This window comes from Gracilinanus agilis, chromosome 3 (assembly GCF_016433145.1).
Source record: "Gracilinanus agilis isolate LMUSP501 chromosome 3, AgileGrace, whole genome shotgun sequence".
In the NCBI taxonomy this organism is placed as follows: Eukaryota; Metazoa; Chordata; class Mammalia; order Didelphimorphia; family Didelphidae; genus Gracilinanus; species Gracilinanus agilis.
The window spans coordinates 556,829,202-556,844,482 of NC_058132.1; the positions used below are offsets into that span (position 1 = coordinate 556,829,202).

At 39.2% G+C, this 15,281-nt stretch overlaps 1 protein-coding gene across 1 annotated transcript in view; it reads right to left on the minus strand.

The window, feature by feature from the left end:
- Positions 1 to 15,281, minus strand: part of ACOD1 (aconitate decarboxylase 1) — a 71,896-nt gene continuing 56,615 nt past the window's right edge. The window contains exons 3-6 of the mRNA XM_044669364.1: positions 6,755 to 6,916; positions 3,888 to 3,977; positions 2,285 to 2,490; positions 1 to 958 (exon numbers count right to left, since the gene is read on the minus strand). Coding sequence (XP_044525299.1) covers positions 1 to 958; positions 2,285 to 2,490; positions 3,888 to 3,977; positions 6,755 to 6,916 — 1,416 coding nt within the window. The remainder of the gene's footprint in view (positions 959 to 2,284; positions 2,491 to 3,887; positions 3,978 to 6,754; positions 6,917 to 15,281) is intronic.

The window sequence follows — 15,281 nt, forward strand, 5'->3', positions numbered from 1 at the left end:
TCAGGCGTGGCTACGGGTGGAAAGTACATGCTGAGTACATTCTGAAATCTTCTTGGGGAGACAAGGCCCCTTTAAAAATGTGGTTAGCAAAGAACAATCCTCCAAGTCTTCTAACCTAGCCACTGTCTTTATAATACCTTCTACTGCCTCAGAGGAGAGCACAGTGGAAGAATTGACTCGGAATTTTTCTTCTAAATCTTCTTGGTGCAGTGGTTTCCTCCAGTGACCGTAGAAAGTATCGCAGCGCTCCGTGAAGCATTTTCCACTCTCCAGGGTAACACTTACCTCACAGTAGAGGGTATCAAAGCTAGGGTGATTGTCAGGAGGGCACTCCAGCTCTACTTTATGGAGTAGTTCCCTTATGTGAGGCCTGCCAATCTGGCTGTCATGGAATGATTGGATTGAGATGTCACCATCAAGCAACATGGTACAGGCAATGAACTGGAAGGAGTGCCGGGCTTCGTGCTCCGAAACTGGGAAAGGCCTATTCACGTATTTGACATCAGGGATTCTGAGCACAATTCTTTTGATCCTATCGGTGGGGAGCAAGTACTTCTTCACAGAAGCAGCTGCATCTGCAACCCAGTGTGTTCCTAAGTGGGCAGGGAAGCGCTTCATGGCTATGCCTTGCTGGTCCAACAGCAAAGTGTAAGATTCCAAAGCTGGGAGGGCTTGTGGGGCATACGTGGAATAGAAGGCTCCAAACCCTGCCTCTGTGTCCAAGATCTCCTGGTTCCCCTGAAGGCCCAGCAAAGCCAGGAAAGCAGCTTCTAAGCCATGCCTGGCTGCATTGCCAACGTGGAGGGGTTTGGTCTGTGTGGCAGCATTCGCCATGGGTGCTCCTGCATAGGAAACGGCAATAGCTATGGCCTCTCTGCACTTTGTCTGGTCAAGCCCTAAAAACTTGGCTGCTGCAGCAGCACTTCCCAAAGTGCCCACAAGAGCTGGTGGATGGAATCTAGAAAGGAGAACACAGAATAGGTCAGTTAGTTGTGGTGCATTAGCAGGGTTTATGTTATACTGATAGCTAAAGCCTCTTGTGGGGATTATCAAAACACAGGGCAGGCAGTGGCCTAGAAAGGCGGTTCAACACTTTTTTTTTCCTCTTCGGTGTTGAAATAGATGGTGAAATAAAAATTTTGGGGGGAATATGGCGTGGGATTTCAGAATCAGTTCTAGCAACCAGAGCCCAGGGAACTTCTCAGAAGGAAATGAGGCAGACAGAACAATCAATGAGGAAGTATTAGAGGTAAAGTCAAAGATTTAGAGGAACACTGAGGGAATGAGGATGACAGGTTTTAAGTCTGGTCTGCCCTTGCCTATCCCTGTAGCACTCCACAGTTAGCCTTGGCAAAACTTAGATGGAGGTCTCTGCTGAGGATGGGACATTAAATGGAAAACCATTGGATGTAGGAGTTTCATTCTGCATCAGGGTTCTCCTGACATTATCCATTGTAGCATGAGGAAGAGCTGAAACTCAGATCCAGCATTCTTTTATCTAAGGACTGGCCCCACTAGATGTTATAAGTTGACAGTTGCAAACTGTGTTTTATTCACTTTACTTCTTTCCTTGAATGCATGAGGTATAATTATGAGGAGGCTAAATAAACTAAATGGTGTCTTTCTTGCAACTCCTGAATAGAAAATTGGGAGGATATTGGGTTTAGGAGAAGCTACAGGTCTCCAGCTGTATGACTGATTTTCTATTATGGAATATCTATTTCTCTTATAGATTCCTATGTAAAAGAACAAAACACCATATACAGTATCTACACATTTGTATAGAATAGGAGCTGATTCCATTATGCCCATGTCATGCAAGTAGGGCTTAGAGAAATATAGCAGATTCAGAAAGAAAGTAAATTTTCTCGTAGGTAGGAAATCTCAGAGCTATTATGAGTGAGTAAATCGTCAGTAATCTCACTCTTTGGTTAATGTAGCCACTCAGAGAGAAGGGAAGCCGGGCTTTATGCACTCTTGAAGAATCAAAAGAAAATCTGGCATTTCACCAGTAATCCCCCTCAGTGGAGTAGAATTTACAATGATCAGGTGAACCGGTGAGTCCATCAATAAACATACTATGTGTCAGCATTTGTTAACAGCTGATTTTTTTTTGGTAAATAAGGCCAGCTAGTAGCTAGCAATGCCACCTGGTGGTTAAAATTAGTCTTTAGTATTAGAGAGCTGTGATCTCTTGCCCAAGTTAGACTCTTCCCCTCTGGAGCCCTAAAAGCACCAACTGTTTTACTAAGGAGCCTAACTCTGGGACAAATTTTCTCCATACCTCTTTGGTATGTCACTGGCCTGCTTGGAGAAATGCATTAAACGGCCTTGTACTTCAATCCCAACATTGAAAGCCAGCAGCAGGTCAAGTCCAGAGAACCTGGGATTTCGAGGAAAGGCGTCTGATAAAGCCAAGAGGACAGGAAGTACCGGCCCTGAAGGATGTGTAGCTGGGTGCCATGTATCATCAAAATCCATTGAGTGAACCTTTGTAGCATAGGGGAAAAAATACACACATATACAGATTCAGTTTCCTCCAGACCTAGTTAATCTGGGTTCAGTGAATTCTGAACAACAGAGAAGAAGATAATTTTGTCAGAGATGAGATTTTAGCCTAGGTTCTCTATATTTTCACTATTATCTTAGAGGAAATTAAAGAAGACAGAAAGGTCCCCCACCACCGTCTAATTAATAGCTAGGTTGCTGAATTCAGTCATGACCATGAGAGTCAGTTCTTAGGAAAGACCTTCTGAAGAGGAAAGGGCAGAATTTTGGGAAATAGAAGTGAATAAGATGAGATGATGGAGAAATCACTTCAACTAGGGTCTGGGGGAGAGGTGAGGCAAGATGTGTCCCAACAATCCTTGCCAGGGGCTATGAGTTAAGGTTGCTTCCTACATATCAAGGCAAGATAGAAAGGAGAGCAATAAGAAGATCTATCCGGAAGAAGAGATGCCAAAATCTAGGGCTGGCAGTGAGTTTAATCTCCAGGATAGGGACAGGAGGGAGAAGTCCAGCATCATTCTCAAGGCCTTCAAGGCTGATGACCAGTCCTGACTGCTCAGAATCAATGGCAAAACAGGCAGAAGCTGAATAGTTCTTTTAGAAGCCCTCGGTTTATGTCCCTTACCCCCAGCTGTTAAGGTGTAATAAATCATATTTACATATAATATGTATAATACTGTAATATACTAAATTATATTTATATAATGTTCTGTTTGAAGTGTTTTCTTCATACCCTGAATTGTTGGTCCCAAAGTTAGGGAACACAAGTATTATTATTCCCATTTTACAGATGAGAAGATAGATTTTGAGAAATTAAAAGATGTGCTCATGTTTGTATAATTTGTGTCTGAAACAGTATCAAGATTTTCAGATTGTGTTGCTGCCTCTTGATACCTTCTTACTCTCCTCCTGTTCCTTCAACCTACCCACTCCCCTAAGTTTCTCCTATTAAAACCCTTGAAAGTCTCTTTCTGATTACCCTTGCCAAAGATGTTCTATACCCATTCTGAAAACCTCTAACAATATCACTGTCACTCAAAGTATGCTCATCTTATTTTTCCTCTAATTTGTGTGTGCCTGGCTAATGTTTCCCACTAGATGAAGGTCCTTTGGCATTGAATCTTCATCTTTTGCCACAGACAAGATTCTCCTGGGAGGAGAGTCAAGGCTTATAGTTGGGGTGTCTTAGGGATGTCCTGTACTGAGTGAAAGTCTCCTTTTCCCAAGTCCTTGACTTCATCTGCTCATAGATAGTTTTAACCTATGAAGCATCTATAAAAGGGCTTGTTTTAAAGGCACGAGTCAGCTTTAGGAACAACAGAGAGACAAATGATTCCACTGAATGTTTGAGATTCAAACAGCTTCATCAAGATCCTTACAGCTACTCCATTCACGAAAGCTGCATATACGGGTGGGAGCCTGAGGTCTGGCTGTCCCCAGACGCAGCTGGATACATCAGTGCTGAAAATCTGAAACAAAAGGAGCAGAGTCAGATTGGGACATCAAGTCACGAGCTTTCTCTCGCTTGCTTCTCCTTCCTCTTTAATGATTGGGGCCATTAATTTGACAAGTTTTGATGACAAGAGTAAGTCATATCCCATAAATTTCTTCTTTGGTCCAGAGGATTGTCCAGCTCCTCTTTCACATGGGGATCAGAGGAGATTGCCAGCTTCTCATACAAGTGCCTGATGCAGAAGGGCTTTGAGGGTCAGAGAGATTTGATTTATCTGCACATTTAAAAAAAAACTTTCAGCTCTAAATTGTGCATATGTCTTTATTATACGTAACATGTATGTGTGTGTATATAGATATGTATGTACATGTATTTTAAATTAGACCTGTGATTTTATCAGTGAATAGAGCTCCTGGGGAGAAACTTTTTCTGCTATTGGAGATGAGAACCTGCTCTGCAATTTAGCATCATAGGGTAGTATGGAACCCTGAAAGGTACCTTGCTCTGGGTCAAACATTTATTTTATGCAAGAGGTGAGACTTAATCCCAGCCCTTCTTGACCCAGAGACCAGCTCTCCATCCACTGTGCCATGGTGACTCTTATATTTTTAATAGGTGTATTGTCAATAATATATTAGGTGATATAACATTATAGCTATGCAAGTCGCCTTAGGGTCTTAAAGAATTGCCTGAAAGGATATGTGTATATAATGTAGATAGAATATAGAATTATATATTATGTAATATGTATAATTTAAACATATTATACATCATGTATAACTATGCATGATGTATAATATGTTAAAATTATAGCATATAGCATGCATATATAATAGCATATATATAGTATATAGAGGTTAAAAATAATTACTTTGTATAATGTTGACACATCTACAGTAGTAATAATGAATATAGTGTAATACAGTCACTTATTTGTCATTTAGGCAGAAATATTTCCACCACATCTAAAACAATAAATATTGTATCATAGAAATGTTTCTATAATATAGGCATTTGGAATGGACGTGCATAGCTATAATGATATAGTACCTAATAATTATTGACAATACACCTATAAAAATATAACAGAGTCACCCTGGCATTATATAGTATGCATAGCTATAATGATGTATAATATGTTAAAATTATATATATTACATTATATGTAATTCTATATTATATCTACATCATATATGCATATCCTTTTAGGCAATTCCTTAAGGCCCTAAGGTTCAGAGAAGATTCCAATTTGCTTTGGTAGAGGGAGATCCCTTCCTGGGAGTGCTTTACAGCTAGAAGAAGTCACAGATCTACTCTACCTCCCCCCCCCCCCAAATGCCTATATTATAAGAACGTGTTTCTATGATACAATATTTATTATTTTAGATGTGCTGGGCATATTTCTGCCTAAATGACAAATAAGTGCCTGTATTACATTATATTCGTTAACTGCTGTAGATGTGTCATCATTATACAAATTAATTATATTTAATCTCTATACACTCTATATGTAGCCATGCCATAGATATATTTATTATTTTTACTCAATACATTGTATATGTTGCTCTACCATAATCCAACTTTCATACTCATCATGGATCCAGAATATATGCATATATTTAAGCTACTAAAACTTAAAACTGCACTAAGAGTTTCAGGACTCCCAATGTGGGTATGTATATGTATCTGTACAGATAGGAAGTCAGGGAAGCCAGGAGACAGAGATGAGGAGAGCAATTCAGGGATAGTGGACAGCCAATAAAAACAAAACAAAACAAAACAAAAACAACCCAGAGCAGGAGATGGAGTGTCTTGTTCAAGGAACATCATTGGATCATAGAGTACATGGAGAGGAACAAATTAAGAAGACTAGAAAGATAGAAAGGGTCCAGGATTTAAAATGGAGGATTTTGTACTTGATCCTAGAGGTAATAGGGAGCTACTGGAGTTTGTTGAATAAGGAGAGTGACATGGCAAGACTTACACTGAGAAGATTATTTTGAGAGTCGATTAGAGGATGGGTTGGAGTGGGGAGAGACTTGAGGCTGGGACGCCAATCAAAAGGCTGTTTCAATAGTTCTGGCATGGCATGATGAGAGACTTCACAGGGTAAAGGTAGTGACAGGGAGAGAAGTGACACATGTAGGAGAGATGTTATAAAGGTGGAGTCTGTAGAACTTGGCAACAGATTGGATTGAGAAATGAGTGAGCAGTCCAGCATGACAGCTTGGTTGTAAGCCTGGATGACTAGTTGGATAATAGTGCCCATGATAATAAGTAACTTAGAAACATGGGAGGATTTTGGGGGGAAATGTAGAAAATTTCCTTTGGCACCAGGAGGTAATGATTTGCCAGTGGTCCCACAGTATGTATCAGAGATATGCCATGACCATAGATTTTCCTGACTCCAAACCTTGTCTGCAACAATGTCCTGCCTCTTCTATACTATGTCATGTTATATTATGTTAACATATCACATCACATTACATTATACTATTAATATATAATACTATTAATGTATAACATATAGCACATATGTACATATAATATATAATAATACTATTAATATATAACATATAGTACATATATAATATATAATAATACTATTTATATATATAATACTATTGATATATCATTGTTATATTATGGTCTAATACAATGGTGTAATACAATATACCATTATGTTATATTAACATTGATTTTATAGACATAATCCATATATAATATTGATTTGAATTATAGCAATCATCAGAGATATAATTGTAGCTATAATATATACAACTGGCTTCTTACCTTACTATATTGTGTAGTTTTGTGGAAGACTTCTGTGTTGGTCCCCAGTAGACCGACCCCCAGAGTGTCCAGGATCATCCTTTTGCTTCTCTGAATAACTCGGTCTGTTAGATGCTGTACCTTTAGGCCATGGATGACACTGGCAAAGCTTTCTGTGACAGACTTCAAGGGAAAGACTTTTCAGTGAGCGGGAGATGGTGGACATTTATGCTTGCATATTTACTTCCCACAAGAACACTTAGAATTTTTACCTTGTAGACATATGCCCCTCTTTAGCCAATCTACTATACAAAGATACCAAATTGTAGACTCAGAATTTGAGTGCTGGGAGCAACTGTAGGAATCATCTAATCCAATGCCCTCCTTTTTACAAAGAAGGAGATTTGGACATGGACTGGTGTAGGCATTTGTCTGTGGCTACCCAAATGGCTATGGCAGAGATGAGACTTAAGCTTGGGTATCTCATATGTTTCCTACTTTTCACCAAGCCATTGAATCTTTATAAAACAGATTAAGTGTCAAGTCTGGCCTCAGACATTTCCCAGCTGTGTGACCCTGGGCAAGTCACTTGACCCCCATTGCCTAAACAAAACAAAACAAAACAAAAAAACCCAGATTAAGTGAGGAATAATGATCTCCATTTCACAAGGGTCCTTTTGCTTTACAAAAAAGAACCAAGACAGAAATTTTAATATAAACTTCCTTTTAAAAAAGAATTTGAAATACGATTTAATTTGTGTAGTTTTCAAAAACATTTTATTATTTATTTATACCTTTGGTTTTTAAATCACAGCCATTTTTGGATGTGGTGCATCTCTCCTATCTCCCTGATAGGAGGAGATGTTTGCTTTATTATCTATTCCCTGAGACCAGGATAAGTCTGTATAATTATTCAGAGTTAACTTTCTTTTAGTTGTAGTTTTCTTTCTTTTCTTTTCTTTTTTTTAAACCCTTACCTTCTGTCTTGGAGTCAATACTGTGTATTGGTTCCAAGGCAGAAGAGTGATAAGGGTAGGCAATGGGGGTCAAGTGACTTGCCCAGGGTCACACAGCTGGGAATTGTCTGAGGCCAGATTTGAACCTAGGACTTCTTGTCTCTAGGCCTGGCTCTCAATCCACTGAGCTACCCAGCTACCCCCTGTATGTAGTTTTCTAAGAACATACCAGTTGTCTAATACGGAGGCTTACCTGCATTACTGAATATTCCATGCCAACCCCACCCCTCTCACAACACTGTCCCATTTTTGAAACCAATGAAAGGAACGCGACCACAAATCGCCCAAGTTTCAGTGACTGACTATTCTTGACCTAAGCGTCAAGTCCTCCAACTTGTCTCAATTCCAGATCCTCCAAACCTCATCCAGGTGTCCATTAAAGAGGCATTTTAAAATCAGGTACTATGTAAAGGGCACTGTGCCTTTTGTTATGTGATGAATTATTTTTCTTTGTTTTTGAAGCCTTGATATTAATGGAGGCTGGACAATTGGGATTTTCACAGAAGTCCCTAAATAGCTAGAGAACAGCTCCAACAGGTTTAACAATAGTTTCAAAGTTCAAGAGTAGGAAGGGATTCAGAGGTCATCTCATTTTACAGACTTCTTTTTTACAGATGAAGAAGCTGAGGCTGAAGGGGGTTTAGTGAGTTACTCAAGGCCACATTGTAAATATTAGAGTTGGAATTTAAACTCAGGTCTTTAGATTCCTGAGCCAATGCTCTTTCATGCACCCGGGATGGACGAGAGGGAATGAGCATTTATATGGTGCCTACTATATGCCAGACACTATGTTAATCACTCTTTTACAGGTATCTCATTTGAGTTGAGGGCAGCAAGGTTGTGCAATGGTTAGAGGGCCAGGCCTGGAGTCAGGAAGACTCATCTTCATGAGTTCAAATCCGGCCTCAGACACTTATTAGCTATGCGACCCTGGAAAAGTCACTTAACACTGCCTCAGTTTCCTCATCTGTAAAATATGTTGGAAAAGGAAATACCAAACCACTCCAGTAAGAAAAGAAAACCCCAAATGGGGTCACAAAGAATTGGACACAACTGAAAAATGACTGAATGACAATGTCTGAGCCTCACAATAATCCTGTAGGAGCCATTATTATCCCTATTATATAGTTGAGGAAACTGGAGCAGAGATTAAATGACTTGCTCAGGGTCACACAGGTAGCCTGAGATTGGGTTTAAACTCAGTTCTTCCTGATTCCAGGCCCTGTGCCTCATCCATCACTCCACGAGCTGCCTCAAAAGAGGCATAGCAGGAGATACTTCGATTTTATGTGGTAGAAATTATTGCCAACCCAATTTAAAATGGGAAAGGAGGAAGAAGAGATCATTGTGACAGCAGCCACTTTAGAAATTTACTAACAGTTCTGGATCTATTTCTGGAGATGTCAGTTCTATACAATGCTGTCTATCTTCACAGATTCTGATTTTACTTCTGCAATAGGCTATCAGTAATGGCAATGCCATGTGGGGAAGAGTTGAGTGTTCATAAGATGATGTTCAGTCATAGAAATAATTTGGATCTTAGAACTGGAAGGATTGTGGGAGTCTAATCCAAACCCTACTCTTCTATAACATTCCCCACAAGACTTTTCTTGAGGACTTCCAGTGATGTGACAAGTCACTACCTTGGGAAAAGTCCATTACATTTGGAAACCAATGAAAGAGTGGGTGCAATAGTGGAATCTTAGAGTAGGTTGCCAAGTGCTTATTCTAACCCTGCACTGACATGAACAGCAATCATGTTCCGACTAGAACTCCATAGAGAAGTCTATTTAGAATCCTTTAAATAATCAGTCATTCATATTTACATAGCACGTGACAATTTGTAAAGTGTTTTTTAATTCAGAATGCTGTGGAGAAGATGTATTTAGTATTATTACCTATATTTTACAAATGTGGAAACAAGAGCCAAGTGACTTGTGTAAGGCCACACAGGTAGCATAAGATAGAGATGGAATTAAAACACAGGCCCCTCAACTCCAAGACCAGTTCACTTTCTACTATGCTAGGAGGCATCTCATGTTCCCAAAGGACAAATATCCTTGTCTTGGTCCTAAAGAGGAGGACCAGGGATGTAAGAAAAACGAGATGAAGAGAAAGAAATACGTGATTACTCAATAGTCCATGAGCTGTACGTTCTCCTACTTATCTTAAAAATAACTATTTGGATCTGGCTGATTTTTTTTTCTTGGCAGTTGAGAAGGCAGTATGGCGAAATGGAATATCATTGGTTCTGAGTCAAAGATTCTGGTTCTGATCTTGGCTCTTACTCATTACATGCCTGAGCTTAGGCAAATCACTTAAGTTCCTTGGACTTCAGTTACATCAGATATAAAAGGAGAGGGGCTGAATTAAATGATTTCTAAGGTTCCAGCCAGCTCTAGGTCCTATGTATACTGAAAGCCAAAAAACTGTGCTCTAAGTATAAAATAAGTAATACTATGTTGACTCATCTCTTTTTTTAATTTAAAATTTTTATTTCCAGTTCTGAATTCCTTCCTCCAACCTCTCCATCCATTAAGAAGACAAGAAATATGATACTTTATATATATATGTATACATATACATATATACATAAACTAATTTCTTCAGGGCAAGTCACGATTACTTACCTTTTCAATTTATAAAAGAGCTAACCATGTCCCTTATATTTGTGGCAGTAATTGAAGAAAAAATGCATTTACTTTTTCAATCAGTAAATGTTTATTATGTATTCACTATGTATCCTGTTGTGATTGACCAAAATACACAAAGGAAAAAAAAATGAAATCATTCTGTCTCCTCAAGGAACTTACTTTTATCAGGGGAGAAAACAGATAAATATATAAGTATATATAAAATAAATCCAGGGAAATTTTTTTGAGGGGAGACATTAGTATTTGGGAGTGATCTATAGATTAGTTTCTATTTAAAAAGGGTAAAATGCCTTTTTCAAAGCAAAGTCATCACATAACTGGAAAAAAAGAATAAAGATGAAAATCAAAGCAAAGGAAATAAACTATAATATAATCATACCTTGAGAATCATTCTGAATTAAAGAGGAAGGTCAGTCCCAGGAAAGTTGAGCAGTGACTTGCACAGGCACCAATCTTCTTTTATAGAAGCAGTTTCCCCCCACCATACCTCTGCCTCACCCCTCTCTTTGCTCAGTCACTTCCTTCTCTAAACCCAGGAATTTCCCCATTTCCCCATTATTTTAAGTTCAATTGCTTCCATCATGTGCTGTACCTCTTTGGCTTTTATAACATAGTAGGGAATTCATTTGGAGTATTTCCTTTGGAGTATGTGTGGGGATGGAATTGTGCCTTGGCCCCTTTTTGTGGACCACCCTATAAGGGATATGTGAATCTAGTGGTTCCTGGTTGCTTCTTTGGTCCTTGTAATAGATAAAGTAGACTATTTTTTAAGAAGAAAGAAGATTGGTGACTGATGCAGTAAGAGCTATAGTTTTAGTAGGCCTGATAAAAGATCAAAGAGAAAAGTGTATATTCTCTCTCTCTGTTTCTCTCTGTCTCTGACTCTCTCTCTCTCTGTCTCTTTCTGTCTCTCTGTCTCTCTGTCTCTCTGTCTCTGTCTCTCTGTCTCTGTCTCTCTCCTTTCTTTCTCCACTCCAGCCCTCTTTGTCTCTTTGTCTTTCTCTATCTTTTTCTTCCTCTCTTTCCTTCTCTCCCTCATTCTCTATTCTCCCCCACCTCACTTACCATAGCCAAATGTCACCCCCCTTCTAGTAATAGGTAGGGAGGAATTTTTCACCCTTCTCCCTCCCCTGCACCAGCTACATACACAGCAATGGACTTGAATGAGCCTTTCTCTGTATCCCCATCACCGAATAGAGATCCTGGAAAACGGGTACTTCATGAATGCTGATTGAATCTCTGCCTGAGCCAGAGACTGGGTTTCAAGTTCTCAGTTGCCTTTTTTTGCTTTGTGTTTCTTTCCTGTAGTACAAATCACCAACCAGTGATCCTAGGAGAGCTTCAGAGGCTCTGATGCATGACTTAGTTAAAAGTAGTATCTTTGGGGATAGTTAGATGGCTCAGTGTATTGAGAGTCAGGCCAAGGGATAGGAGGTCCTGAGTTCAGATCTGACCTCAGATATTTCCTAGCTGTGTGACCCTGGGCAAGTCATTTAACCCCTCATTGCCTAGCCCTTACCATTCTTTTTTCTTGAAACTGTATTGATTCTGAGAAAAAAGGCAAAGGTTTTTTTTTTTTTAAAAGTGATGTCTTTGAGGATAAACCACCATTCAAAGGAATTTTAATTCTGCCATATCGGTTGGGTGCTTTAGGCCAATTATGGTAAAGATGTTGCCCTTCAGAGTCTGGGTTGAGACATCTTCATGGGATTTAGAGGTCTACTTGCTATTCCCTATATGATATACCATCTTTGATCTCTGTGCCATTGCATGTACTAAGCCACCATCCCCACAATATGTCTGGAATGCTTTTTCTCCTTCCAACATTTTGACCTTCTGGCTCCAATGCTCAGTCAAAGTGCTTAAAGGTCTTCAAGAAGCCTTTCTTGGTTCTTACAGTTGCAAATCTCTCCCTTCCATAAATATCCCAACAAAATCATTTAGTATTTATTCCTTTTGTGAGGAGGGAGGGATTGATTGACTCCACTTAAAGTAAGTGATAAGGCATCAAGTCCTGATATATGTATCAGGTGAGAATAAACTTTGTTCGCTAGGTTTGAACATATCCTTGGAACAACAGAAAGGTGGCTGCATTGGCTGAGGGTCTTAGTCACATCCTCTGGTGGCCAGCTTGCCAATGTAAATACAAATTTGGAGAATAGCTATGGAATCTGTGCTTAACACAACACACACACACACACACACACACACACACACACACACACACACACACCCCGCACACACACACAGAATATTTCTTTATCTGTGAACATGCTGTGTTCTCCCAGTAGAATGTAAGCTCCTTGAGTGGCGAGGACTTCTCACTTTTGTTTTTGTATCTGCAGCATTGGGCATTGGAGGCACTTCATAAATGTTTGTGGATTAGTTGACTGACTGATGGTCTTCATGACACGACAAGGAAATTTTACTAGAAAAAGGTATGCAGACATCAACATAATTTTCATTAACCTGATCAAAGTATTGGATCTTGTCATGTGGCCCTGATGCTAATGAATATTTACTCCTTGAGTGATGGAGTGGAAAGAATATTGGGACCCTGAAAACGTGAGTTATAGTCTTTGCTCTATCAGTCTAGCTCTGTGACTTTGGGCAACCCATTTACCTTTTGTTCTTGGTTTACTTGCCCTTAAAATGAGATGTTGGATAATATGATCCCTGAAGTCTCTTCTAGTCCTAATATTTTCTGAGATACATGCTAGGTGTTTCATTGGCTCTTTGAAAAGAATTGTACTCAGGATACACAGTTAAGTTTAATTTGCATTATTAACATTTTCTCCATTGCTTTCTTAAGTTTAGACAATGAAATGACTCAATCCCTGATTTGTAGCTTTTTTGAATTTCTAAGATGAAATCACTTGTTGGAAATTTAAGCCAGTTAAAATTGGCTCCGACGTATCACTGGTCCAGGATCAGATGCCTGCAGAGATTTAAAAACTATTTATTCCTCAGTATAATAATGTAGCCAGTCAGAGTCCTGATGGCCTGCTAGGTGTTTTGACACATTTCCCACCATCACTGGACTCCAATGGGGGAATTTTTCCGAGGTCTAGATTGGGAGTCATAGTGTCTCGTGTTTTCTGTTGGTATTAATGAAAAGTCATAGAAGGACATATGATTCTTTTCTCCTCCCTTCCTCAAACTTTTCACTGATGTCATTCCCACACTCAAGAACAAAAAGAGTATGGCTACTTCCTCTTTAGAGTTTCTCTTTTTTGGAAACACAAACCAAAGACATGTTGCAAGCAGTTTTGCTTGTTATTGTAGTGCTTTGACTTCATGTTCTAAAGCAGGAAAATCTTACACGAAGCCAAGTGTTTTCATTCATTCAGAGGTAACAGATGTCAGTAAGTGATTAGGAAACCATCTTGTAAGTCACTTGTGAACACTGACTCTCAGAGGGTTTGCTTACGATATGGATAATAAAAAAGGAGCTGTAACCTGTATCTTTCCTTCTGAATCAGAAGTTCAGTTTTCACAGGGAAAATGTCACCACCTTCTGTCACTTTCACTGATATTGGCCCCTCTATGTAATATTCCAAGCAGAAAAGTATTCTCAAATAATACCAAGAAGAAGAAAACCAGATCAAGATTTTCAACTGATCTTTCAGGAGGTTGCCATTATGATTTCAAGGTGGGATAATATTGCTCATTCTGCTGTGGCTACTTAGCTTACATAGACCTAGCCAAACAGATCATAAAAATAAGATTTCAATACTTTATGTCAATGCTTCTGTTAATCGGTGTTTGCTCTGGTCTCCATCACAGCATTTATAGGACTTAGAGGAAGTTTCACAAAAGAATAAGACAGAGCAGTAATGAATAAAGCAATAAATCTTTATCAAGCCATGCTTTCACTCATGCAGAGGGAGGCAAAGGCCTAAAATGAAGTAATTGGAAGCAGCAGTACAGAAGGTGGGTGAGGGCATTTTCTATAAGAAACAGAAAGTATTAATGAACATTCAATAAATAATACTAGGAAGGTCCCCGGAACTTTATGTGTGTTATTCTTCATGCCAATGAGAAAGAAAGAGGGTCAGAGAGGGTTCTCCAGTGAGATTTCTTTAGGCTTTGCATACCAAACTCTTTTGCACTCAAGGTATGAAAGAATGTGGGTTTGCATCATTTCCATACCATATCAGCTCACAAATGTGGTGGAAGGTGATGGGTTTTTATAGGGAAGGCATTCTCATTCAGACACATCTGGTTATGGCAGTTACCTAGAAAATGAAATGTAAGCATTGGATATGGAAATGTTTATAAAATTTCAAGGTAGGAATGTTAGGCAGAAAGATGGGGTTCAATATTCTAAGTATTCAAAGTATTCAAAGGAAAGGCAACACAAATGGGTCTTGTAGGTACCAGGGTTTTATGATCAAGATTTAAGTCTGTATTTGTAATTGAGCATATATTGATTATGTGTTGTAGCACAAATATATATACACATATAGTCCATGTAGTCACTGATTATGCATTGTTTCTAGGCTTGATACCCATATTTTCAATTGTATGGCAATTTCATGTATAATAAATTAAGCCACTGCTGGGTCTGGGCGTCAGGAGTGGTTGGGACACTTCATTCTTTCCTCTTACTAAAGGCCCTTTCTCAGCTTTAGATCTTCGCATTTTGTCTCGTGTCTAGAATGTACTGTAAGTCAGGTGAGGCTTTGTGCCCATCTTCCTGTCAGTGGTCATCTTCTCTGATACAAAATTCAGGCTTCCAGTGAACTCTGAGAGACCTAGAAACTCCTAACCTGTTGAACTAGACATGTTCATCCATCTCAGGGTTGCTATTTAGTCATCTATGACCAAGGAAGAAAATGCAAAGAAGAAAAGAGAGTCAGGGGCCCCATATTCACA